This window comes from Capra hircus, chromosome 26 (genome assembly GCF_001704415.2).
Source record: "Capra hircus breed San Clemente chromosome 26, ASM170441v1, whole genome shotgun sequence".
Classification (NCBI taxonomy): Eukaryota; Metazoa; Chordata; class Mammalia; order Artiodactyla; family Bovidae; genus Capra; species Capra hircus.
The window spans coordinates 787,211-813,400 of record NC_030833.1 but is presented as its reverse complement, the minus strand read 5'-3'; the positions used below and the strand labels follow the sequence as shown (position 1 = coordinate 813,400).

At 61.2% G+C, this 26,190-nt stretch overlaps 1 protein-coding gene across 2 annotated transcripts in view; it reads left to right on the top strand.

The window, feature by feature from the left end:
• INPP5A (inositol polyphosphate-5-phosphatase A) overlaps window positions 1-26,190 on the top strand; it is a 150,838-nt gene that overhangs the window by 91,210 nt on the left and 33,438 nt on the right. For both annotated transcript variants that reach the window (XM_018041258.1, XM_018041259.1), the window contains exons 5-8: window positions 10,100-10,163; window positions 18,779-18,882; window positions 23,497-23,549; window positions 24,729-24,848. In XM_018041258.1, the coding sequence (XP_017896747.1) occupies window positions 10,100-10,163; window positions 18,779-18,882; window positions 23,497-23,549; window positions 24,729-24,848 (341 nt within the window). The remainder of the gene's footprint in view (window positions 1-10,099; window positions 10,164-18,778; window positions 18,883-23,496; window positions 23,550-24,728; window positions 24,849-26,190) is intronic.

The window sequence follows — 26,190 nt, the reverse complement described above, 5'->3', positions numbered from 1 at the left end:
ATGTGTAAATGGAGCTGAGACCGCCCCTTCCAGGGGGAGCACGTGGACAGACTCCTCCCGCTCACGTCAGAGCACTTCAAACAGCTTCACCTCCGACCGTTTCCCTCTGAGGAGGTTACGTAATAAAAACTCAGCATGATTGATTTTACGGCTCAACAGGGAAAAATGGAATTCCCGGTGCTGTTATACAGCAGGGTTAATCAGAGCGTGATGGGGCAGGGGGACAGACGCGGCTCCCACAGCGGGTTGGCTCTGATTCCACGGGGCGTCTCTCCTCAGGGTGACCTCAAAGCTCGCTTTCCGGCTCACTTGTTCCTGCCGGGCTCGAGTGCCCTTACCCGTGGATGGCAGCACTCACTGGGCTGAGCTGTGTGCTCTTGGCAGAAACGGCTGTGCTGAGGCGTCACCAGCTCTGCTGCCTTCATTGAGCACCTGCTGTTTGCCAGGGTTGTTTTGAAAGTCCTCCCACGATCCCACTCTTCAAGCCTGGGGGCCTGGGGACAGAAAGGCCCAGAGACGCTAGTGACCAGACCTGGTGGGCAGTCTGGAGGCCCAACCTGAGGCCCTCCGTGGCCACGCAGGCAGATGATAAGAGAGGGAACACACATGTGTTGTTGTTGCTGGGTGTTTAGTTCTTTTGGCTGCGCTGGGTCCTGGTTGCACAGGACCTTTGGTCTGTGCTGCGGTGTGGGGGTCCAGACCCCTGACCGGAGATGGAGCCAGGCCCCTGCGCAGGGAGCACGGCGTCTTAGCCACTCGCCCACCAGGAGAGTCACACGCGTCCTGAGCCCCGCGCGCTCAGACCTGCCAGTGCGTCCTTCCAGGGTAGGACAGGCTAGCGACCCAGGCTCGTTCTCGGCAGGACGCCGCCCAAGGACACTCCTGGGACGGGTGGCCATGCTCGGGCCACCCGCTGGCTTCAAGAGTAGGGGGCGGCCCGCCCGCTGGCTTCAGGAGTGGGGCGCGGCCCGCCCGCTGGCTTCGGGGTCACCTGCGGCCTCTGGCGGGGCGGGGGCCCCCCGGCTGAGGCAGGCCTCGTGCTGCACTCGGTGGCGCCTTGGCTTGGGGGCGGCAGGCTCGCAGTGCTGGGGTCTTCGCTGTGAGTCCCGGGTGCCTGTTCACATTCCACGTGTCTTCCCACGGCGGGGGGTGGGGTCTGCAGGCTGCACCCCGCCCTCGTGGCTCCTGGAGTGTTCAGTGTTGCCTGCGCACAGGCGGCCCTCACAGCCCCCAGCAGCCCCTCCCACCCTCCCTGCAGTCTCTCTAGCACCTAAGCCCCCTGACCCTCCAGACCACCCAGCAAACCCAGGCTCACAGCACCCCTCACCCCCCACCCCAGGACGCCTTCTCTCGCCACCGAGGCCTGGAGCTGCCCCTCCCCGACCTGCCTTCGGCCCCTGGGCCCCGTGTCCCCTCCCACCGGCATCGCCCCTCACCACACCTGGACCCTTCCCCACGTGGTTCTGCCACTGGGGGCAGCTCTGACCAGTGGCAGCAGGACACGTAGGTCCTGGCCTCTGAGGAAAGGGCATTCCTGGGCCGCGTCTGCCTGTCCCAGACTGCCCCGGGCATCAGGCTCGTGGCTGGGACTTGGCGTCCCCCCGGCCTCCCAGCAGGGACCATCAGAGCCCCCCACCAGCGCCACTGGCCTTCCCCATCGGCAAACACAGGCCGCTGTTTCCTCTTCCCTGGAAAGACGCTCCTGACCTCGTCTCCCCCGGGTCCTAGGAAAACACGGCTTCTGTTACTGCCCTCCCAAAGGACACGGAGCTGAGTGTGGCCAGGGCCGCGGCGCCCGGGGGTGGGCAGCACCGCCTCCCTGAGCCTCGGTCCCACCCGTGTCGGTCGGGGGCCCTTGTGGTCTGGCCCGAGAAGGGGGCAGGGAGGAGGGGCGTGTCTGTCATGCGGCCCCGCCCCCATGGTGTGGGCGTGGCGTGCGTGGGCGCCCCCGCCTCCGCCTCTGTCTGGGTGGGGCCGGCGGGGGGCGGAGCTCCTGCGAGCACCGTGCACGCAGGTGGGCGGCCAGGCTTCCCTGCGAGCGGCGGGCTCCTGTCCTGGCCGAGCGCCTCCGCCCGCTGCACCACGTTGTAAAGTGTGAGGCCTGTCCCCCACCCTGGCGGGGCCCCGGGCGGTGACGGGGCGGGGGTGCCTCTAACCTGTCATCTGGCTGGAGGTCCACTGATCTAGCTCCGCCCGGGCCGGGGGAGGCAGACCCCGCGACCACCTCCCCAGACAGGAAGAGCTGGCGCAGGAGGTGAGCTCGGGCTTCTGCTCCGGAACCGGTCTGAGCCCCCTGTGCTGCTCGGCCCAGAAGACGGCCGGGGGGGAAGCCGGGCCTGAGCCCGGTGTCCCGGGGGACGGTCGGGTCAGGTCGGCCCCGGGTGCGGAAGGCGGAGCAGGCGTTGGCAGCTGGAGGCGCCCTGACCCCCGGAGGCGCGCGGAGGGCCTCGTGAGCCCTCCTGACGCGTGCGCGGCCCCTCACAGACCTCCGAGGGCCGGTTGGATCAAGCACCCCAACCAGGGAGAGCCTCTGCGCGCGCCCCCAGTCTCGAGGCTGGAGCCCCCAGAGCGGAAGACACGGCTGCAGGCGGAGCGCGGATGCGGGCGGCCCGCAGAAAGCGTGAGAGCGTCTGGAAGGACGCGGGCGTGGGGCAGAGGTGAGCGCTCGCCTTGTGGTCCCGCCGACGTGGCCGAGGGGACGCCACTCTGAAGAGAAAACAGTGACAGTTTCCCAACAGACGAGGGACGAATACACAAATTCAGGAGATAAAATCAGCGCCCGGAGAGGTCAAAGCAGAACTGAACAGAACCCTGGACCAGGGGGCCCCTTTGAAAGCGGCCGTGGGGAAGACAGGTCCCCGAGAGGGACAGTGGTGACCGCGATGCTGAGGGCCATCCCCCCGGCCGCGGCCACGCCTCGAGGGAGAGTCCCGCGTCCAGGATGAAGGGCGAAACCAGCCGGAAAGGAGTCGGCTGCAGCGGGCCGGTCCAAGGGGACGACGCATCCTGAAGGACGTTCTCCTGGCGGGAGGGAGCCACCGCCAGAAGGAAGCGGACCCTGCCGGCGGGAAGGATGGGGCGGGGAGCGCAGGCCGGGGGAGGGCGGGCGTGGCGGGGCCCAGCAGCGGGGAGACGGCCTGCGGTGTCCACGGAGGCGCGAGACCCTCCAGCAGTAGGGGATGGCGGTGCCCCCCGACTGCCTGGGTGAGGAGGGCTGAGGGGCCGGGCCGTGAGCCGGGCCCTCTGCAGGTGCCGCTGTGTTAGCATCTCCGTGGAATGGGGGCGGTGTTAAGTTATTTGAAGAAGTAGATGGCAGTTTCCCAAGAGGGTGGCGTTTGAGAATCGGTTAAATCCTCCTCCTCGCGTTCACTGCGGCCGGCGTCTCCACAGTGCACGCATCTTGTAAGCAGCGCCTCCCAGTTTGGGTGGCCCTTGAGGTGCGTTGTCACTTGACCGTGCTCTGTCTGGGATGCGCTTTCTCCAGAACACTCGTTAAGAATGAAATTGTAATTGAAGAGCTAATGATTTTCAGAAGACGAAAGATGAAGTCAGAGCTGCCTTAATTACGATGCAAACTCTCTGCGTAATTTAATTGGCATAAAAGTTTATCGATTTGCTTGGCTGATCATTTAGACATGGGGAATACAACAACAAATCTCATAAAAAAGACTAGCCATTTGAAGTCTGATGTTTTTCTTTGCTTATTATCAAAGCTTTCTGTTTGCAATACTGAGAAGAGCATTCACACTGCAAAGGACTATCATCTCGAGAGGATGAGATGGTGATGGAGAGTTGAAGGGGGTCTGGGGGTGCTCGCCGAGGGGCTCCGGGTCTGCAGTGCTCCGTTGCCCGGGAGGGAATTCTGTCTCATGGACAGGTTTTCTTTCCCACCCGCGGCCAGGCGGGCTGGAACCTGCTAAGTCAGGCGGAGGCAGGAGCCTTTCCCTTCTGAAAGGGAAGGTCCAAGATACTGTGCTGAGCAGAGTGAGTGATTCTGCGGGGAGCGGGCTGGGCCATGGACGGGACGGCTGAAGTGTTCCCCGGGTGCTGCGTGAGTCTGGGGAGTCCCGAGTCCCTGGCCTGGGCCACGGGCCGCGAGGAGCCCCTCCAGCTGGAACTTCCTGTACGTCGCCCCTGCCCCCAGCTAGGCTCAGTGTCAGCACCCCTTCCCAAGCCCTCAGTGTCCCTGCTCCCTGGAGACTCGGCTCGAGGACACCTCCTGCCCCGCCCTGCCTCTTCCCCACCGTGCCTGACCCCCGCTGACCTGTGCGTGTCCCTGAGGGCTGCCTGTCACCCTTGTACCCTGGGCCCTCACCAACCCCTGCCCTTCACCCTGGCTCTGGTTTTCCTGGGAGCGCAGCACCTTTGCTGAGGACTCTGCACAGGGCGACCACTGTGTTCACATTGGGGCCAGACCTCTGTCCTGGACTCCGGGCCTGCCGCCCCTGTGAGGCGTCTTGGGGCCATTTCAGCCTCAGCTCGTCCGAAGCTGGACGCCTGCCCTCTGAGCTGTCCCCACCTCAGGCCATGGCGATGTCCACTTCCAGCTGCTGGCAGGAACCCTGGGCTCGTCGCCCAGGCCCCGTCTGCTCTCAGGATGTCCCGGGGTCGGTGCCCCAGCTCAGAAGCTGGCCTTCCACCCAGAGTCCTGGTCACCGTCCCAGGCCTCACCCCGTCCGCAGGCTCTCAGGCCAGACTCCTCGCGGCCCGAGGCCGCCCTGGTGGTTTGCAGGGCGGGTGCCCTGGCAGGGCCGTCCCGGCCTGAGGGGCCCTTGCCCAGGCGGGTCGGGACCCGGTGGCGTGCCCTCTCCATGGCCCGTGTTTGCAGGGCCTGCTGACATGTCGGCCTCCTTGCCATGGTGATCAGACATGTCAACGGCGCATTAACCTCGCAGGGCCTGCTGGGAGCATGGATGCTGAGGGGACAGCGGGGCTGGGCTGTGACAGGGTTCAGCGCACGGTGCATGCTTTATAAAATGCTTTTTAATTCAGCAGTGGAATATCATTAGCTTTGTACGTAGATGAATACAATGGACAGCCAATTTGATTAACTTCCGATGCTGGCCGTCGGGCAGGAGACAAAATGAAATTACACACGTCCCTGGCGCGGGCGGGCCGCGGGGAGCGGGGCGCAGAGGTCAGCAGGGGCCTGGCCGTCACTCCAAGTGTAGCCCAGGGGCTGACCTGGAAAGTCGGTACTTTGTGAACAAGTCAGTTCTCGTTTGCGAGGGTCACAGACCACCTCTGCGGGGCTGGGCGCCTGAGACGGTGACACCTGTGTGCAGTCTCTCCTGCAGGCCGCCCTCCGGTGACGCAGGCCAGCGTGGGCAGTCAAGCCGCCCCATCCAATTAGGCTGGCCATCCGCGAGTTCATTATGCCGGAGAAGATCAGTGAAGCTCTGCATTGATTGCAGCAGAAGCCTGGTTTCATTTATTATTGTTTATAATCTAATGAATGTTGCAGTAACTTTGCTTTGATTTATTACTCAATCTGTTAAATTGTTTTAAAACCAGGAGTCTGGGGGCTTCCCCTTGTGAGAGACAGGGTCGTTCCCCTTGTTGGTAAAGGCATGTGACCCGTGCGTCGGGCTTGGCTTCTAGGCACTGCTGTGAGGCTGGGGTTGGCTTGTCCTCTGAGGCCTGTGGCGAGTTGGCTCCAAGCCGTGGACCCGTCTCCTGGCGAGGTGGGGGACATGTCTCTGTCTCACTGTCCAGTGGTTCCTGCCGCATGCCAGGCCTTGTGCTGGGGACTCAGGTGACCAGGCCCCTCGGGGAGCTGCCTCCCCTCCTGATAGAGAAGGAAATACGCACATAGCCAGAGTGGGCAGCACCGCAGAAGGGTGAGGCTGTGCAGGGGCTGAAGTCCGGGAGGGCTGCTCAGAGGAGGCAGCGTTTCCATGGGAACGTGCAGCATCAGGGCTCACGTGAGAGGAAGGTGGCAGAACAGGAATGCCCATGGTGGCAGAGCTTGGCCATCCTCGGGCCGGAGGCCAGTGTGGCCAGAGCTTTGTGAGTCGGGGGGCTGTGGTAAGGGGGTGACCGGAGAGTGGGGGACAGGGCCAGGCTTCCGGTGGCCCCGCAGCAGCTGGGGGGACAGAGGGGCTGGAGTGCAGGGACTGCAGCGGCGCAGGAGGTGGGCCCCCCCGGGGCCGAGGACTGAGGGTCTGCAGTGCCGTGAGCGGTGGTCACGCGGGGAGGGGCCGTTTGGGGAGGGCGTGGTGGTGGGCACGCCCCATCCAGGGAGGACAGCGTTCCAGCGGGAGAGGGGGGCGATGCCACAGGGCCCCAAGTCCAGTAGGCTGGCCCCCGTGGGACGTGCGCATGGGAACTGTGTGTCCCACGCCCGAGGCTGACCCCCAGGGGACTGGAGCCTGCAGCTGGGAGACGGAGCCTGTGCGGCTGCCCGTGGAGTCAGAGTGGGGCCCCCTGGGGGGCTGAGAGTGGCGTCCTGCGGGGTCAGACGACCACGCTGCGGGGATGCCGAGGGTCCAGGGAAGTCTTGCTCTGACTCACAGGTGGGCCGTCACAAACTCGGCTCAGTGAAGTCACCAGGTGGCGAGGATGAGGACCAGGCCGGGAACAAGTGAAGGCCCTGGACGCAGTCCAGCCGCCAGAACTCAACGAGTGTGAGCACGTGTGTCGTGATCAAGCCAGCCTGGGGCCAGGAGTGCAAGGCTGGCCTGACGTTATAGACCCTCTTAGAGCGGTGCTCCGCTTTAACCCCCTGTGAACCAGACCTGAGTGTGGCTCAAGGCGTGTGGCATTCACGGGAAGGAAGACCAAGTGCAGTGAAGACATCCGCTGTCCCCAGGGCAGGCTGTGTGTGATCTGCACCCCCGCAGGATGTCTGGGTGTAATTTGGCAGCTGGTGGGGAGTTTCACTTGGAAGTACAGAGGGCCAAAAATAACAAAAGCAGTTGTGAAGAAAAGCAAAACGGGGCATTTATCTCTACTACTGAATATGAAGACTTATTATAAAGCTAAGCTAGGAAAAAGTGCTGTTAGAAATAGACCGATGAGAGGAGTCTCGAGCCCACGGAACAGACCCCTGGAGAGATGGGAGTGTGGCCTTCACGTGAACGACAGGGAACCACATGGATGGAGTGATGGAATCCGCGTGGATGAAGTGGCACCGGCGCCTGTGCCCTGCCCACAGATACGTCCCTGGCATGGGAAAAAGCAGCCTTACGCCCCTTCCCTCTCAGCCCGGCCCTGCCTCCTGCTCTCCGGTCGCCCCTCTCACCACAGCCTTTCTGGCCATGCTGGCCTCCAGCCCGAGGACGGCCATGCTCTGCCATCGTGGGCGTTACCTGCTTCGCCAGCCTCTCCTCACGTGAACCTAGATGCTGCCGGTTTCCATGGAAACGCTCCCTCCTCTAAGCAGCTCGGGTATCAGAGGCAGTGAGACTCTTCGTGGAGTCCGAGAGAACTCTTGCCAAACCAGACATGGGAGCCTAAACCGTGAAGGGGGTGTCGGCTCGTTTGGCTCCCTTAAAAGCTTCCGTTCAGTGAAGATGCCGCAGAGGACTGGCAAGGCGAGCCGAGGCGCGGGAGACGCTCCTTGTCGTGCCCGGGGAACGGACAGCGGGCTCGGGTGCGAGCAGGGCGGTCAGCAGAGGCCCACGCACCGCTGTGCCAGAAGGAGGCGCTCGGCTGCTCCAGAGGGAGGGCAGCACAGCGGAGGCGCCTGCTGGTAGCCCGCAGGCCTGCAGCCTCGGAGGGCTACCGGCTGGCCTGCCGGCGCCAGGACCGGGCAAGGCGGCGGGCAGCAGGCACCAGGCACCGCTGGGCGGGGAGCGGGGTCAGCATGGCACTGTGTAGAATCCCACGTGGAATTCTGTGCCTACCCACCGCGACCCAGAAACTCCAGCTGTGTGCCACACACGCACACACACTTAGTACACGTGTGCACACTTAGTACACGTGTGCACACACTTAGTACACGTGCACACACTTAGTACACGCGTGCAGGGATGTGTGTGTCTCTCACGTGTGCTCAAGGACACCACGCCGTGCTCCCTGCAGCATCAGCACCCATAGTGACTGCCTGGGACACGTGTGTGTGTGAGAAGACGTGTGCGTTTCCCTCTTCCGTGCGTCTGGAGGGCACACTTGCCCCTGCAGCCCTTCCTCAGTCGATTTGACTCAAGCGTTAGGGGCCGTCTCATCCCCGGGAAAGCCAGAGATCCGACATGGAGGTGAGGGCGTCACGCCTAGACGGTGCGTCCTGGAGCATCCGATTTGTTTGCCAATAAGAGCCGGTGGACGCATATCCGAGGGCTGGCCTCTGCGGCCACGTCACCTCCCACCGCGGGTGGGCAGTGGCTCGTCTGTGGGACTCGGCAAACCTGCGCTTCATGTCTGCTGGACGTCTGCGGACGCATGGCTTCTTGTCCAGTGTGGGGAGCAGTCTCCCCGCGCCCTGCCCCCTACTCTGGGTCAGCGTGTCTGGAGAGCGGCTCGTGGTCCTCAGCCCTCAGCCCCCCAAAGGCAGAGGAGCGCCCAGGTGCGGCCCTGGGTCCCATCAGCCGTCAGCCGACTCAGTCGCTGTGGGAGGCCGTCTGCACAGTGTTTGCAGCGTTTTCGGACCCTCGAGGGGCCTCGCGCTGCCAGGCAGGTGGAACCAGGGCCCCTGGACCGTGTCTCCTGCCGCCTTCCCCTGGTGCTCGCGTGGGAGCCACACGGCCCCAGAGCCAGGCTCACGCTGCACCCCGCCACAGCCCGGCCGCTGGGTCCCCGCAGCCTCCAGGCGCGTCTGCCCCGGTGCCTGAGCCCCAGTGGGCATAGCAGCGGGTGCTGCGTCTCGCTAATGGAGGAAACAGGCTCTCCTGACAGTCAGGGTTATAAATACGTAAAAACCATTTTAATTGTTTCTAGCAAAGCAGGCAAGGAGTCAATACTTTCCGACGTGACGAACGCTCTGCTGACAGTTGTGGGGTCAGAGGACCCGCGGGCCGGCGCCTGGCCCTGCTTGCTTCCCTCCAGATGTCCTCGCAGCTGCTGACAAACGGGCCCTGAACCGCATCGATGGGGTCGGTCAGGAGTCGGAAAAGTTGGGTGGCGCTTTGACTTGAAATACTCATTAGAACTAATTATGGATTTTCTGACTCCATATGAGTTAGAGTTTCTGTCCCTACACTGGCAATTTATTTCCATTCATCATAAACTTCTTAATGTTATATTAGCTTTATTGCATTCAATGAGGCAACAGCTCAAATGTTTGCAATCATGTTTATTTACTTAGGCTTTTTCTGAATGCTTACTTTCCTCACAGAGATGAAAGGATGCCCATTTACAGGCCCACGTCAGTGGAGCGGCTGTTAGGATTCGCTCCCTGGGGTCCCCATGCTGCCCGAGTCTGCTTCTTGGAGGGGCCTTGGCTGTCCGAGGTCAGAGCAGAAAGCAGAGGCCGGGCCTCGGGCGTGGGCATGGAGGGGCTGTAGCTCCCCTTGGGGAGGGTTCAGGGCAGCTGGTGACAGCTCGGGTTGGGTGAGCAGCACGTGGGCTATTTATTCTGTGCCTGCAGAGCCCCAGCCACTGACCACATGCCTGAGTCCTCATCACACACACGGACACACACGCATATGTGCACTCACACACCCCAAGTGAAGTTTGAATTCCAGGTAAACAAGTGACTTTCGGCTTCGGTTCCCCACCCTGCCCCGCCCGGGCCTGCACCTCCTGGGGGCTGGGCCTCGGTCCTCATCCTGCCCCGCCCGGGCCTGCACCTCCTGGGGGCGGTGCACTCACACGTGACTGTGGGCCCCTGCCCCGCCCGGGCCTGCACTTGGCCTCCTGAGGGGGGCGCTGGGCCGAGCTGGTCGCCCAGAGCTGCTCCTGGCGCTGGCAGGCGGCTGGTGGTGCTGCTCGTGGCTGGCGGCTCGGGGGCAGGGTGGCCGCAGCAGACGTGGGCAACGGGGTGGGCGCGGGGGCCTGGCTCAAGGCCAGAGCACAAGGTGTCCAGGTCGGGAGGTGTTGACGCTGGCCGCCGAGGCTCCGGGGCTGTGACTGGCCGCCATGAGTTGGACTCGCCTTCTCGCGCAAGACCGCTTTAGAATCTTCTGAGGCCGCTCACTTGGTTTCTCTTTTTGCTCTGCAGGCGCTAGGAAGCTTTTACTTTCTTCACGAATCCTTAAAAAACATCTACCAATTTGACTTTAAAGGTAAGATGCCACACCGTCCTTCATCTACTCCGGGATTTTCTGTCCTGCTGGACCCTGCCCGCTGCCCTGTGGTCTGGCTTCTCCGGGCCCCTTCCGCCCAGTGTCCCTGCGAGAGGACTGCAGGTGTGTTTTGGTCGAGGCTTTGCTGCGGTCACGCAGCAGGGACTTGGGAGGACACCTGCATTGTGTCTTTGAAGCCTCAATGTCAGCCCACCCTGGACGGCTTCCCCTCTGGCCCCGGCCAGCCCACCCCCGAGCCACACCCCTGCCACCCCTCACGGCTCAGGCCGGGGGCTCTGGTTTTCCTATAACAGAGCTAAGAGGAGAAGGGAACGGTTTGTATCTGTGTGCCTGTCAAATGTGAGAAAGTGGGAAAGAAGTGAAAAGCACAGCCAGGCGGCGTGCTTCAGGAAAGAGTGCGCGAGAGCGTGTTTGTGGCGGAGCCGACAGCGCCGCCCGTGTTCACTGGGCGAACCCTGTGCATCTCCCAAGGGCCCCCGAGTGCTGACGCGCGGAGGCCGTGGGTCTGCCCCGGTCGGAGGGCCGGCCGCCCGCAGGGTGAGTGTGTGTTGACTGCTCAGGCAGGCTCAACTCTGCATGTTGAGCGTCGAGCTCTCTGAGCTGCACCAGGGCCGTGGAGCCGGATCACAGGCCTCTGCGATGCTTACCAGGTGTGAGGATGGTGGGAGCGGCCTGCCTCGCAGTCTATTCAGAGTTGTCCTGGCTGCTCACTCTGGAGACAGAGCACGCCCATGGGCCGAGAAGCAGTGATTCCATCAGCCTGAGAGCAGGGTCCCCACAGCAGGCGTTCACCAGGCCATCGCCTGTGGACTCTCTGCCCCGCCCAGGGGCTGAGAGTGGCCCAGTAGACCTGGCGGGAGCAGGCTGCTCTGCCCACGCTCTTGCAGGCTCTGGACGTGGTGTCATGCCTGCGGGGCCGTGAGCAGGGTGGCAGGAGGGTGCAGACACGGTGGCTCCCGGCACAGCTGCAGCAGAAGGGCTTTGCTTCTAATGAACCTGCGTCTCCGGCCCTACAGGTGCCACCTCTGGTGAGCGTCTCCTCTTTTCAAGTAAGCCTTTGCAGAAATGCTGTATTACTACGTCAAAGGCATCATGAAGTGCCTGGCTAGCCCACAGTCTGTTTACAGCTGTACCTTAGAGGTACGTTCGACTCCAGCAAGACCTCCACATTATCAGCGACAAGAACTGTGGTAACACGGGCGGTGGTCATGCCCTGAACAGACAAGCCTGGCGCGGCGCGGCGGGTGTTCCTGCCAACCCACAGCAGTGGGCGCAGCCGGAGTCTTAGGCAGGTGTGGCCGCCAGCCCCCACTCCCTGCTCTTCAAGGCTTGCATTTCTGCCTGAAATTGAGCTTTAGCAAAAGCAATCCAGGTTTGTGCAGTTTGAACACACTTTAAAGAACAAACAGCCTGGATTTTAACAGATGCTTTCCCACTTAGAAAGTTGAGATGAGACAGACGAAAGGGGCTCCAGTTTCTGGTCTGACACGAGACGAGCAAGGAAGTAGTCACTTCAGCCTCGCAGAAGAGACGATCCAAACCAGCTGAAAGTAGGTGACTCTCCATGGACCCCTCAGAGGAGCAAGGCCGCGGGACAGACTGCTGCCCCTCAGGCTTGGGGGGAGGCTGGCGGGCCAGAGAGGCAGAGACACTGAGCAGCCAGGTCGCGGCAGGGCGGCCCTGCGCGGCCATCCTTGGCTCCCCTTCGTGGGTTGGCCTCCAGGAGCCCCACCAGGTTCCCAGGATGAAGATCAAGGGAAATCCCTGCATGCCTCTGGCAGGGGAGGGGAGAGTAGCAGTTGTGAAACGCCCAGAGCTTTCTGTCAGGTCTCCCAGAGGCCTGACCGCAAGGAAAGCCCTTGACTAGAGTCCAGCCCGCTGGGGTCTGATCGAGGCCCAGCCAATGGGGAGGGAGACAGACAGCCCCAGCCTCCCCTCAGCCTCCTGTCACACCTGAGCGAGAGGAGTAGCTGAGACCCAGAGTAGGTAGAGGAGAAGAAGCAGCAAGACCGAGAGCAGACGCTCAGCGCAGAGAGCCAGTGCGTCCGGGAGCTGGCTCTGGAAAGATGAGCAAAACTGGCAAGCCTTGAGCCAGGCTGACACAGAAAGACACGCATTCATATCAGAGATGAGAGCGGGGCCATCATGCCGATCCAGTGGACGTTAAAGGATAATATAGGAATATTGTGAGCAAGTCTGCGCCTGTAGATTCGATGACTCAGATGGCCCGCTTCCTTGAAAGATACAGTCTATCAAAACTCATTCAAGGAGGAGTAGATAATACGAATTATCTGTTAAAGGAAATTCAGTCAGTACTTAATAAACTTCTAAACAAGAAAGCATCAGACCCAAATGTTGTCACTGGTGAATTCTACTAAACATTTAAGGAAGAGATTGTACCGGTTCTTTAGAATCTCTTACAGAAAGTAAAAGCAGAGAGAAAACGGCCAGCATTACCCTGGTTCCAAAACTAGATAAAGATATTACAAAAAAGGAAAGCTGCAGGCCGGTATCTCTCATGAACATACAAAGCAACATTCTCAACATATTGATAATGTTAGCAACTCAAAACTAGGAACATGTGAGAAAAAGTATGCACTGTGACCAATTCAGATTTATTCCAGGTATGTAAGCCTGATTTACCATTCAAAAGTCAATCAATGTAGTCCATCACATCAGTAGGCTAAAAAAGAAAATCATGATTATATCAATAGACGTAGAAAAAAATATTTCAGAAAACACAATGCCCATTTATAATAAAAACTCATGAAACTATGAATAGAGGAGAACTTCCTCAACTGGATAAAGAACAGCTGCAGAGATTCTTCGCTAAGTCATACTCAACAATGGAAAGCGAGGTCTAGATGCTTTCCCCTAAGGTCAGTGTCGAGGCGGGGCGTCCACTCTCACCATTTCCCTTCCACATCACACCAGAAACCTTGGCTGCTGTAATATGACAAGAGAAGGACGTAAAAGGCTTACGATAGGAAGATGTCTTACGTCTCAGGTGACCAGCTTCTATAGGGAATCCTAAGGAACTGGCGCCAGCAGCGGCAGCAGCAGAAGCCAGGGCCAGTGAGCGAGGTCGCAGGAAACGAGGTTAATAAGCGCGAGTCAAGGGCTTTCACTGATAGCATTTAACAAGTAGGATTTGAAGTTAAGAACATAGCTCACATACCAAAAAGAAGTACTTGGGGAAAAATCCAGCAAAATGCGTGCGACACTGGGGCTTCCTGGTGGCTCAGTGGTGAAGAGTCCTCCTGCCAGCGCAGGAGACACAAGCTCAGTCCCCGGGCTGAGACGACCCCACACGCCGCGGAGCAGCAAGGCCTAAGTGCCACACCTGCTGAGCCCGTGCTCTGGAGCCCGGGAGACGCAACTGCTGAGCCCCATGCTGCAGCTGCTGGGACCCGCGGCCCTAGAGCCCACGCTCCACAGCCAGAGACGCCACCCCCGTGCGAAGCCCGTGCCCGCAACCAGAGCAGCCCCCGCCCACTGCAGCTAGAGAAAAGCCACGGAGACCCAGCACGGCCATAAGACAAGTTAGGTCATTTTTAAAGGATATGGGTGACATCTCCATGAGAAAAACTATAAAATCTGATTAACGGAATCAAAGAAGACCCAAGTAAGTGGAGAGAGAGTCCATGTTCCTTTATAGGAAGATCCAGTGTTGTCAAGTTCTTCCCAACCTGATCCTTAGATTCAACACAAGCTTGTTCTAAGTCCCAGAAAGTAATTTTGTGGGTACTGATCAATTTATCCTAAAGTTTATTTGAAGAGGAGGCAAAAGACCCAGAATAGCCAACCCAGTATTGAAGGAGGAGAACAAGATTGGAGGGCTGACACTACTCAACTTCAAGACTCTCTATAAAGTTACAGTGATCAAAACAGCGTGATGTTGGTGGAAGAACAGACAAATAGATCGAACGGAGAGCAGAAATGGATCCTCACACACGAAGCCATCTGATTTTTGACAAAGGAGCAAGAGTAATAAAATAGAGCAAAGACAGTCTTCTCAAGAAGCAGTGCTGGGATCTGTCCACATGCAAGGAAAGTGAACCTAGTCACAGACTTCATACCTGCACAAATATTAACTCAAGATGAATCAGAGACCCACCTGTGAAGTGTGAAACCACAAAACTCCTGGACGGTAACGTAGGAGAAAACGTAGGCGACGTTGGGTATGGTGATGACTCTTTAGATACAACACTAAGAGCGTGATCCATCAAAGGAGTGATCGTCAGCTGGACTTCATTGGAGTGAAAAACATGTTCTCTCTCCGTTAAGAGGATGAGAAAACCAGCCACAGACTGGGAGAAAGTATTTGAAAAGGCACAAAAGGGCTGCTCTCCAATGAAGAGAACTCCTTAAGACTCAGTAGTAAGAAAACAACATAATTTAAGTGAGCCAAAGAAAGGCAGTGCCAAAGAATGTTCAAACTACCACACAGTTGCACTCTTCTCACACACTAGCAAAGCAATGCTCAAAATTCTCCAAGCAAGGCTTCAACGGTATGTGAACCAAGAACTTCCAGATGTTCAAGCTGGATTTAGAAAAGGCAGAGGAACCAGAAATCAAATTACCAACATTTGTTGGATCATCGAACAAACAAGAGAGTTCCAGAAAAACATCTACTTTTGCTTCACTGACTATGCTAAAGCCTTTGACTGTGTGGATCACAACAAACTGTGGAAAATTCTTAATGAGATGGGAATACCAGACCACCTCACCTTCCTCCTGAGAAACCTGTATGTATGTCAAGAAGCAACAGTTAGAATCAAACGTGGAACAACAGACTGGTTCCAAATTGGGAAAGGAGTACGCCAAGGCTATATATTGTCACGCTGCTTACTTAACTTCTATGCAGAGTACATCATGAGAAATGCTGGGCTGGATGAAGCACAAGCTGGAATCAAGATTGCCGGGAGAAATATCAATAACCTCAGATATGCAGATGACACCACCCTCATGGCAGAAAGTGAAGAGAAACTAAAAAGCCTTTTGATGAAAGTGAAAGAGGAGAGTGAAAAAGTTGGCTTCAAATTCAACATTCAAAAAATAAAGATCATGGCATCCAGCCCCATCATTTTATGGCAAATAGATGGGGAAACAATGGAAATAGTAACAGACATTATTTTCTTGGGCTCCCAAATTACTGCAGATGGTGACTGCAGCCATGAAATTAAAAGATGCTTGCTCCTTGGAAGAAAAGCTATGACCAATCTCAGTTCAGTTCAGTTCAGTCGCTTAGTCGTGTCCAACTCTTTGTGACCCCATGAATCGCAGCACGCCAGGCCTCCCTGTCCATCACCGACTCCCGGAGTCCACCCAAACTCATGTCCAGCCAGTCGGTAATGCCATCCAGCCATCTCATCCTCTGGCGTCCCCTTCTCCTCCTGCCCCCAATCCCTCCCAGCATCAGGGTCTTTTCAGATGAGTCAACTCTTCGCATGAGGTGGCCAAAGTACTGGAGTTTCAGCTTCAGCACCAGTCCTTCCAGTGAACACCCAGGACTGATTTCCTTTAGGATGGACTGGTTGGATCTCCTTGCAGTCCAAGGGACTCTCAAGAGTCTTCTCCAACACTGCAGTTCAAAAGCATCAATTCTTCAACACTCAGCTTTCTTCGCAGTCCAACTCTCACATCCATACATGACCACTGGAAAAACCATAGCCTTGACTAGACGGATCTTTGTTGGCAAAGTAATGTCTCAGCTTTTTAATTTGCTATCTAGACAGCATTATTTAAAAAGCTGAGACATTACTTTGCCGACAAAGGTTTGTATAGTCAAAGCTATGGTTTTTCCAGTGGCCATATATGGATGTGCGAATTCGACTATAAAGAAGGCTGAGCGTCGAAGAAATGGTGCTTTTGAACTGTGGTGTTGGGGAAGACTCTTGAGAGTCCCCTGGCCTGCAAGGAGATCAAACCAGTCAGTCTTGAAGAAAGTCAATCCTGAATATTCATTGGAAGGACTGATGCTGAAGCTGAAGCTCTAATAGTTTATTCACCTGATGTGAAGAACTGACTCATTGGAAAAGACCCTGATGCTGGGAAAGGTTAAAGGCAGGAGGAGAAGAGGGCGACAGAAGATGAGATGGTTGGATGGCATCACCAAATCGATGGGCATGAGTTATAGCAAGCTCCGGGAGTAGGTGAGGGACAGGGAAGCCTGGCGTGCTGCAGTCCATGGGGTCGCGAAGAGTCGGACGCGACTGAGTGACTGGGCGGCAAAAGATGTGAACAGAACCTCACCCAAGAAGACACACAGATGTGATGGGAAGCCATCCAGCATCGCATGCCACCAGGGAAATGCAGGTCGAAGCCCCCACCCCCCGGCGAGAACGCCTGAAGCCCGCCGGCATGCTGGCGGGCTCTGGGCAGCGGGAAGTCCCCGTCGTTGCTGGTGGGGAAGCACAGCGGTCCTGCCTCCGAGGTTCGCAGCTCGGCAAGTTCTCGCAAAGCCGCAGACACGCTTACATCTCTTGGCATTCACCCAAATAGAGAACTTAATGGCAACACGCAAACCTGTACAGAGATGTTTAAAGCATCTCTTTTCATAATCAGCAAAAACTGGAAGTAACCAGAGTGTGTCCTTCATAGATGAAAGAATACACAGACTGTGGGCCGTCCGGACTTGGAATGTTTTCCAGCAGCAAAACGAGATGACTATCAAGACACAGACCCTCGCGGAGGAGGCTCAAACGTGTGTTCCTGAGGGATCGTGGCCTGTTGGGGAAGGCCACCCACAGTGGAGGCAGCAGAAGTGAGGCTGGCTGAACCGGGTTGGGTGGGGCATGGTTTCAGGGCCGCGGAAGTGCTCTGAGAGGCTGTAGTGGTGGATATGTGCATTTGTGATGTCTGCATTTGTCGGGACCCCCAGCACGGGCGAGCCCACCAACGCAGGCTGTTGGGAAGGTATGAAAGTGAGTGAGTCACTCAGCCGTGTCCGACTCTTTGTGACCCTGGGACCTGTAGCCCGCCAGGCTCCTCTGTCCTTGGAATTCTCCGAGCAAGGAGACTGGAGTGGGTAGCCGTGCCCTTCTCCGGGGGATCTTCCCGACCCAAGGACTGAACCTGGCTCTCCGACAGTGCAGGCGGATTCTTCACCGTCTGAGCCACCAGGAGGATGGGAACACTCCACTTTCAGCTCAATTTTTGTAACCCCCAAGCTGCTCTAAAAATAAAATCTTATTTAAGAAAGACCAAGGCCTTCTCCTACCCACCCCTCCCCAGTCTCCTCTTTCCTCAAGGGACCCAGGTTTCATCTCAGTAGAAGGGCCTCCTGCCGCAGCCCCCAGCCCCGCCCTCCTTCCGGCGAGCCTTGGGGCCAGACCTCCACGTGGCCCATGCCCTCCGCAGATGGCGTGGGGGCCCAGGCCACCCCTGGCTCCCCAGCTGGCTCAGCCGAGCCTTGGGGCCAGACCTCCACGTGGCCCATGCCCTCCGCAGATGGCGTGAGGGCCCAGGCCGCCCCTGGCTCCCCGCCGGCTCAGCCCCGCCCTGCTCTGTGGGCTCTGTGACCTCCCCTGCTCTGACCCCTCCTGTCCTGCGCACTGGCCTCCGTGCTCCCTTTCTGGAGCAGACTCCTCCTCCATCCGGGGCCCTTGTCCGTTTAGCCTCCCCCAGGCGCCGGCTGGCGGGGAGCCAGAGGCGGCGGTGTGGGGAGCTGGGAGGTCAGTTGAGGTGCAGAGGCACCCGTAGGCAGGGGCCCGGCTTGCTGGTTTGGGGACAAGGTTGGAGGCACGGCGGCCCCAGCCCTGCCCCGGGGGGTGGGGGAGCTCTCGTCATCCCTGGGCTCCCTGGGCTCGCGGGGCTTGTGGGGCGGGCCCTGCTCCACAAAGCGCAGCGGGGCCGCTTGCTGGACATGGGGCCGGGCCTCAGGGGCACTCTGGCAGGACGGCCTGTTGCGTCCTTTGTCCCAAGCACCCCAGGGCCCTTCCCCCGTCCCCTGGGAGCAGGGAAAGTGTGATGCCCCTGCAGCTGGTGGGGGCTCCCGGAGCGGTCTCAGCAGGCTCTCTTGCTGCCAGGCTCCCTACCGGCGTGTGGGGAGGGCTTGAAGCCTTCTGCCCCCCAGCCCAGTGAGAGCATGCGTTTAGCCCCGTGGTGGACTCAGGGACCGTAGTCTGTGAAGGGAGTGTCCTGGCCTGGGTGTGCAGGGGTCGGCCAGATACAGGGCGGGCGGGGAGCGGGCCCAGAGCTCCCCGCCACCTTGCCTGCGCCCCCCCACCCAGTCTCACATGAGGACTCCCCTTCCCTGGCTGTGAGTGATGGCAGGAGATCAATGTGATTAAATAAATTCACCTGGAGCGCGAGTGGACGGTAGCGCCACAGCCCTTTTAAATGCGGCCGTTTGCTCAGGGGGCCAACTAGCCCGGTAAACCTGAGGCCAGGCCCTCTGAGGGTGATGAAATCCAGGCTCAGGGTCCAGCTGCAGGGATGGCAATTTATGGGCCCCGGGTTCCCAGGAGAAGCTGCCTGCCCGGGGTCGCGGCCCTTGGCCTGCACAGGGCTGCCCGGGTGGGACGCGGGACCCTGTGGCCCTGAGCTGGGGGTGGGGTGCAGAACTGAAGTCATCCTGGGCCTTCTTCCAGCCAAGAAGTTTAAGAAGGTGACCGGCAAGGAGATCTACTCGGACACGCTGGAGAGCACGCCCATGCTGGAGAAGGAGAAGTTCCCGCAGGACTACTTCCCCGAGGTAGGTCACTGCCGGGGCGGCCAGCACAGCGCAGGGCCGGGGCCGCAAATGCGTCACACTCCGCGACAGGATGTCCTCACCCCAGTCCCGCGCTGCCGTGCCCCGGCGTCTTGCTCTGCTGGAGGTCCCGACCCGGTGGGTTTGGCAGGGTGGCCTCGGGTGAGGGCTGGAGGACCCATGGTTGACACAAGCAGGTGAATCTTCCAGCCACCGTCACTCCCAGGCAGAAGACCCGTCCCCCGAGGGTGCAGGGCTGTCCCTCGGGGCTCCCAGCAAACCTCGCTCCGCGTGTCGGTCACGCTCCGGACGGGAGCGCTGGGGCGTGGGGGTGCAGGCCCTCGGGGGCTCTCCCGTCCTCATGTGCTGAGCAGCCCCCGCGCTTCCACAGGGAAGGCCCTGGGGTGCCTGCCCCGCAGAGCTCCGGAAGCTTAGGGAGGTGCGGCTGATTCTCGCCACTGCTGGGACACAGTCGGAAAGCCTGGGTGCGGCTCCTGGGCGTCGCAGGCACTTTTGCACAGATTTGTTGGTTTTATGTCTCCATTACGCTGCGCACGCAATTTTGGATCCCAGTCCTTTTAGAGAATGTTGTAATAACCAGTGTCTCTGGAGCCTCCTTACGGTGAAATCCACAGGTTGACCCAGACGGATCACCTTCCCTGGGGGGCCTGTGGACACAGAGTGGGACATGACCCGTGAAGCCTGGGGGATTGAGGAGAGCTGGGCATCGCCCCACCCCCTCCCCCAACTCTGGAAGAGCATTGCCACCCCCCACCCTGCCCCTGCTACTGCCCCGCCCCGCCCCGCACCCGGCACTTGATTTCAGCAAGGCCATGGCTTTATTAACTTGCTTTATGACCCGCTCCTGCGATGAAGGAATTGTGGCCGCTTCCATGAAGGATGAGCCCCTCGTCCCGCCAGGCACAGCTTCCCCATCCATTGTCCCTGCCAAGGACTTGATGTCAGGGGCCGCCTCCCAGCCCGCCGCCCCACCCGCCACAGTCCCTGCCCCAGAGGCTGTCCCCTCTTGCCCTGCGGGTTGGGGAGGGCGTGGTGGGGGAGCTCCGGAAGCTTCCTTCCTCGGCGCCCCCTCCCCTGGCCGCCTCCCCATGGGCCCTGCCATCCCCCCAGGCTGTTGGCCAGAGCTGCGTTCAGCAGGAGGGTGGTTGAGCTTCCCAGGAACAGAGCAGGGGCTGAGAAGTCATCTTGAGAGGTCGGGTCATCTCCTGGCCTCACCCCCATCCAGACTCCCCCTGGCTCCCCCACAGCCAGCACTGGCCCTGGCCTGAGAGTAACCGGGGACCACAGTGGAAATGGTGCCAGCTCGGGGGAGGCTGAGAGGGGTCTGCAGGACCACAGGGAAGGTCCCGGCCTCTGACAGCAGGAGGGCCAGCTTGCAGGGGTCCGGGGGGCATTTAAGGGACATCCCTGAACTGGCCAAGTAGGAGACTCTGGTATTTCATCAGCTTTTCTGCAGGGGGGACCCTGACACCCCTGGCAATGTCCGGGATCCGTGCACCCAGCAGGGAAGGCAGGGCACCTCGCCTGGTCAGGGCAGGGGCTGGACGGCCCGTGGGCAGCGCTGGGCCCAGGGCCTCATGGAGCGAGGACTTGAGGGCCAGGTGGAGAGCCTTTGAGGTAGCCCCCCTTTCTCCCACCCAAGCAGCTCAGTATCTTTGTTTGCGACTTTCTCCTTTAATCGGCCACTCGAGCCCTGAATGGTGACGGGCCGAGGCAAGTGCGGCCCCGGATTGGTGGGCACCTGGGCTGGCAGGCAGCCTCTGCTGGTGCCCAGCCCGCCGGTTCCCTCTCGGTGCCGCTGCCCCAGCCGCTGCCCCCCAGGGGCTGCCCGGTGTCCAGGACATCATCCCACTCCACACCCACCAGGGGGGACGCACCTGGTGACCCAGCCCGAAGTGGACGTGCATGGTACGTCACTGTTACCCTGGAGACTCAGCTGACCCCCCAGCGCCCCTCGTCCCCATCACTTGCAGCTGACTCGGAGGTTGGGGTCCTCTCACTGCCCTGTGGCCTTGGAGCCGGGTCACCGGAGGCTCTCGGCCGGGGACTGTGGCAGTCCTCAGAGAAGGTCATCTGTGACGGTCACCACGTCCTCCTGGGTGGGCCGAGGAGCCCCATGGACGAGGCCACTCCCTGCAGGGAGGCCCGGTGCCTGACCCAGAGCCTCTGCGAGCCCAGCTCACCTCCTGGCCCGCACCCCTCCCAGGACTGTGGCCTCTTCCGAGGGCGCCCGCACTCCTCACCCTCGGGCTCTGTTCTGCAGGGCACCCTCTCCAGGCCCAGAGTGCCTGGGGTCCCCCCGGTCTCTCTCCTGCTGAGCCCTGAGGGCATGATGGGGGCTAAGGCGGGCGGGTGGATGGGTGGGCGCCTCAGGGGCTCAGCCGTGGTCCCCCCCGCAACATGCACACCCTCTGAGGGAGGGGCTGGCAGGGGCTGCGGGCTCCGCGGGGGCCCCCTGCCCGCCACAGGCAGAGGGCAGAGCATCTCTGGCGGAAGGAGGCGGGGTGCCTCTGTGGGGACCCTGATTTCTGCACCGTGGCACTGCGTCGCTGGGACGAGGTGAACCCAGGCTGGGGCCCCCACTCTGCCCCGCGGAATCGCCTGCGTCTGTGTTCCGCTGGGTCTGACGTCGTCTGAGTTTCCAGGACTTGCTCATTTTCCTTTCGTCTTGATGAATTAACAGGAGGAAAATCTTACTGAGAAAAGCACATGTGCTTCTACCGCTGTGTCGGTAGCCTGGGATTTCTCAGGTGTGAGAAGCCCCAGGGCCACGTGTCTAGTGGAGGCCCACCCACCGTGGGGTCCTGTGGGTTGGCCGCCCCTGGCAGGCGCTCCTGCTCTGCGGGCAGGCCCGCCTCGCCGCTCCGTTCACACACACTTTAGGGGAGGGAATTAGCTTTCTTTTATTACCACCGCTTAAGGATAATCTAACGGTAATTACCGTGATGGAGGCATAATGCCATTCCAAATAATTACAGCCCACCGCGTCTAAAACTAACAGAACTCTCCCCGCTGATTTACGGGTTCTTTTGGCTCAACACGCGTTTCAAACACCACCTCTGGGAGCAGCACTTCAGATAATGCGAGGCCATTTTTAAAAAGCAGATTTGTGTAGGCGATTGGGGCCGGGGCGGTTTTTTTTCCTCGAGCCCGTAGTGAGAAATTGGTTGTTGCCATAGATCATGGGGCTCACTCCGAGCTCTTATGAAAGATGAATTAATCCCGCTAATGCTCCGAGGCGGGCCTTTCACGGGGGCTGTGTGCTGATAACCTCCCGCAGCCTCCCTTTTCTCACCGAGATTTATGTCGTCTTTTAGTAGATGAAGCCGCCTGTGCTCGCAATCCATCTGCTCGTAAAGGAATCCTATTAACAGGGCACCTGAGCGGGCACTTGATATTGTCTGCTGAACGACGTGCCCCCACCCCCGGCCGCCGTGGTCTCCTCTCCAGGGGCGAGGGCCTCTCCGAGAGTCGGGGTCGGCGCCGGGGGGGAGCCGGCCACCCCCGGACGCCGCGGGCCTGGAGCAGGCGGCGATGGCCAGGGCGCCCAGCAGGGTGGACGGGACAGTGGGAGGCCGGGGAGACCCCAGTCCCCCCGAGAACTCTGCCTCCATGTGCAGCAAGCGTCTGTGTCCAGAAGCTCATGCGCAGGTACCCCAGCCCCCCTCCCCGTGGGTGCGGACCTGGACCCTGGTCCCGCTTCCGCAGGCCCGCCCCGAGCCCAAAAGCCGGGCCTCTGAGGCAGGGCTGCTCTGCACTGCGGCTTCCAGTTTCCCGACGTGCCTGAGGGCAGCGGGGTGGCGGTGACCACCTCCCATTCTCTGCAGGGGGACGTAGGATCAGTCACTGGGTCTCCGGAGAGGTTGCCCCAGGGGCGGGGGAAGCACCAACCTCTGGCACACCTAGAGACCCCCCCTCCGCCCCCCGCCCTGGCGCTAGGAGAGGGCGACGGCCCCCGAGGACCGGCCCCGGCCCCTGCGGGTGACCACTCCCACGAGACCCCGGGTGCCATTCTCAGCCTCAAGGGCTCCCGGGTCCCACAGCGGCCACTCTGACCGGCGAGGTGGTTCTAGCCAGCTGTGATCAGAGAGGAGGCCAGTGAGGCAGGGGCCCGACATGTGCCTGTCTGGACTCGAGGCCACTGTGACCTGGCCAGCCCAGGCTGTGCAGGGGGCGGGGGCCGCCCGCGGAAGTGGGGGGGCCGCCCGCGGAAGTGGGGGGGCCGCCCGCGGAAGTGGGAGGGGCCGCTCGTGAAGTCTGGGTGTTGAGCGGTGGGCAGGGATGCGGGGTGGTGAGGGGAGGCCCTTGCTGGGTCGGAGCACCTGCCGCCCTGGACGCAGCGTTGGGGCCACACAGCCCCTGCCCCTACGCCCACCTGTCCCCATGGGCCCTCCCCACACCCCTCTTGGGCACCAGCAGCAGGCTTCCATGGGAGGGCAGATGTCCCAGGAGGCCGTGCCAGCCTGAGGCTGTGGCCTGGGGGTCACAGTTGGCGACGACGCAGTGACTCGTGGTCCCAGCACAGTGTTGTCCGGAGCTGCCCCGGCCGCCGCCCCCACCGCCCCTGCTGACCCATGTGGCCTGTCTGCTTTTCAGTGCAAGTGGTCGAGGAAAGGCTTCCTCCGGACGCGGTGGTGCCTTGCGGACTGGTATGTTCCCCACAGCCCGTGCGGCCCGCCCCAACGCCCCCCCGCCGGCTGGACAGGGCTGATGGGCCCTGCAATGCCCAGGACCCTGAGCGTGGCCAAGAGGCCCAGGCCGCATCCCGGTCCTCGCTGGTGGCCCCCGCAGCCACGGCCAGCAGCACTCTCAGCATGGGTGGGGGGACCCTCGGGAAGTCGGGCACCCCCACCCCTCTGCTGGGACGGGACACCTCGAGGAGTCCGTGCCCCACTCCCCGGCATGCCCGCCCACCTGGCTCTGCCCTGCGACTGCTCCGCTGGCTGACTGCTGCGGCCCCTCCTCGGGACCACCCCCACGTCCACACGACCCCCTCGCTGGGGCCGCACGCGGTCGGGGCGTCCCCTGGGTGGGGGTCCCAGAGCTCTGGGGCGGGAGGAGCCGAGACCGCCGCAGCCTCCTGACCCGGCCCCCGGCTGCCACCCGTGGCCCAGGGAAGGGCTCGGGGACCGCCCAGGCTCAGTGGTTACCGTGCGGCCGGAGCGGAGAGCTGGAGCTTCCTCCGTGTGCTCGGGCCGGGGGTGGCGCACGTGGTGTGCTGTCAGGCTGGGTCTCAGGGCCTGGTGGCCCCAACTCTACAGGGGGTGTGGAGCCCACCCGCCTGCTCTGCTGTGAACCAGACAGGCCCCAGCGACGCTCCAGGGCTCCCAAGGGTGACCGGCCCCCCAGCCTCCCCATGCCCCTGCAGGCCCACAGGATGCATGGCCGCAGAGTTTCCCCAAGGCTCTCCAGGGGCTGTGAGCTCGGGGCTGCTTCTGCAGCGTGAACTGAACCCCCCAGTGCCCCCCGGGGACCCCACGGGGGCTTCAGGTTGCATGGCCAGCTGCGTGGGGAGCTGAGGCCTGGGCGCACGCCCAGCTTCTCCCCGCTCCTCACCCGCTTCTGGCTCCTCTGTTTTGACGCAAGTTCCAGGTATCCTCTGTGGGTCCCTCTGCTGCTGGTGGCGACCTTTGTACGTGGGTCCTTCCTGTGTGAGGGCTCGAGCGCATGAGCCCAGTGTGTCTCCTCTGAGTCCACCTCAGAGGAGGACTTGCCCCGGGCAGCCTGGCCACACCTGCCCGGGGAGCTGGGTGGGATGGCAGGTGGCCGCCCCAGGGGACCCAGCAGCTCCAGCCTGCATCCTGAGCTTCCTGTCTGTGATCCCGCAGTGCCTTCGACTTGGTGAACATCCACCTTTTCCACGATGCTTCCAACCTGGTTGCCTGGGAGACCAGCCCCTCTGTGTACTCGGGGATCCGGCACAAGGCCCTGGGCTACGTGCTCGACAGGTGGGTGCAGAGGGGCCCCCACCCGCCCGCCTCTGGGGAGAATTGAGGCTGGCTGGCTTTTCACCTTGTCCTGGCTTGCTTTCCCCTGTTTACCAAAAGTACAAAGCTGACACAAGCCCTGCCCCTTGACCCCTGAACCCTGCCCGCTGACCCCTGGCCCCTGCCCCCTGCCCGCTGAGTGCCGCCTCCCTCCGCCCTCTGCCCCTGCTTCCCGGCCAGAGCTTCGGGCCCCTGACGGGAGGGGCGGCTGCCTCGGTGGTCTTCAGGATGGGGGCTCCTCCTGTCCCTGCCCTCAGCCCCCGCGGCCACCCGGCCCCATCAGAGCCAGTGTGCAGGGCCCCTGCCTGGGCCCTCTGGCCCTCGTCTGTCCCCGGTGATCTGTGACCTCCACCGCATCAGCAGTGACGCGCCGTTGTCTGGGCGGGAGAGGCGGTTTCACCCCGGTTAATCGGCCGTTTGGGCCCAGTTTCCCAGAGCCCAGCACCTGCGAGGCCTCCCCTACAGCACCCCTGCTCTCAGGGGGCCCGGCCCGCCTGGCCTTGGGGAGCGTCTCCAATTTCCCCAGGGCCCAGCCGGCCCGCCCGGACCCCAAGTTGTGCTCGGCCAGGGCACGCCCTGGATGGAGCGGGAGGCCAGGGGCTGTGCCTGGGATGAGGCAGTGGTTCCCGAGGTCTGTCGGTCACCCTGTCTGAGACCCCACACGCGGGGGACACGGGGGGTCTGCCTGCCCTTGCCGCATCCACAGTGGGCACTCCTTGGGGCTGGGTGTCCAGCTGTGGACCGAGCTGGGTGTCGATCGCCAAAGACAGGGACAGCAGGCTGGACCCAAGCCTTCACCGCTCGGGCCCAGGGTAGCCAGGCGCCAGCACGGCCGGGTCGGTGCTGAGGCTCCAGGCGGTCAGCCTGCAGGGGCATCGGCCTGCAGCCCAACTGGAACAGGCTTCTCGGTGCAGGGGAAGGGGGACAGGCACGTGTGGTCACGGCAGACACGGCGGCCGGACAGGCCTCCCAGACCACCTTCAGGGCAGGGCTGAGCCGGCCGGGAACTGGGCCGCTCTTGGAGGCTGCGGTCTGGCGGCAGAGGCAAGTGGCCTCAGGGCCTGTCAGCACCTGAACTGCTGCTGCTCCGCGGCCCCTGGGAAGCGGCCTCGGCGTTCCCATGGATGTCTGTGGGGCGCCCAGCCAGCCGCGTCCAGACCTCCCGGTGCGGCCGGCGCCCGCACAAAGGGCTGCTCTGTGGCGGTGAGTGACGGACGCCCTTTCATCGGGGCTGCTAACCTTTTGGCAGCCACCAGCAGACTGCATTCTGCTGTGCCGATGGGAGCACAATGCCACGCTGGCC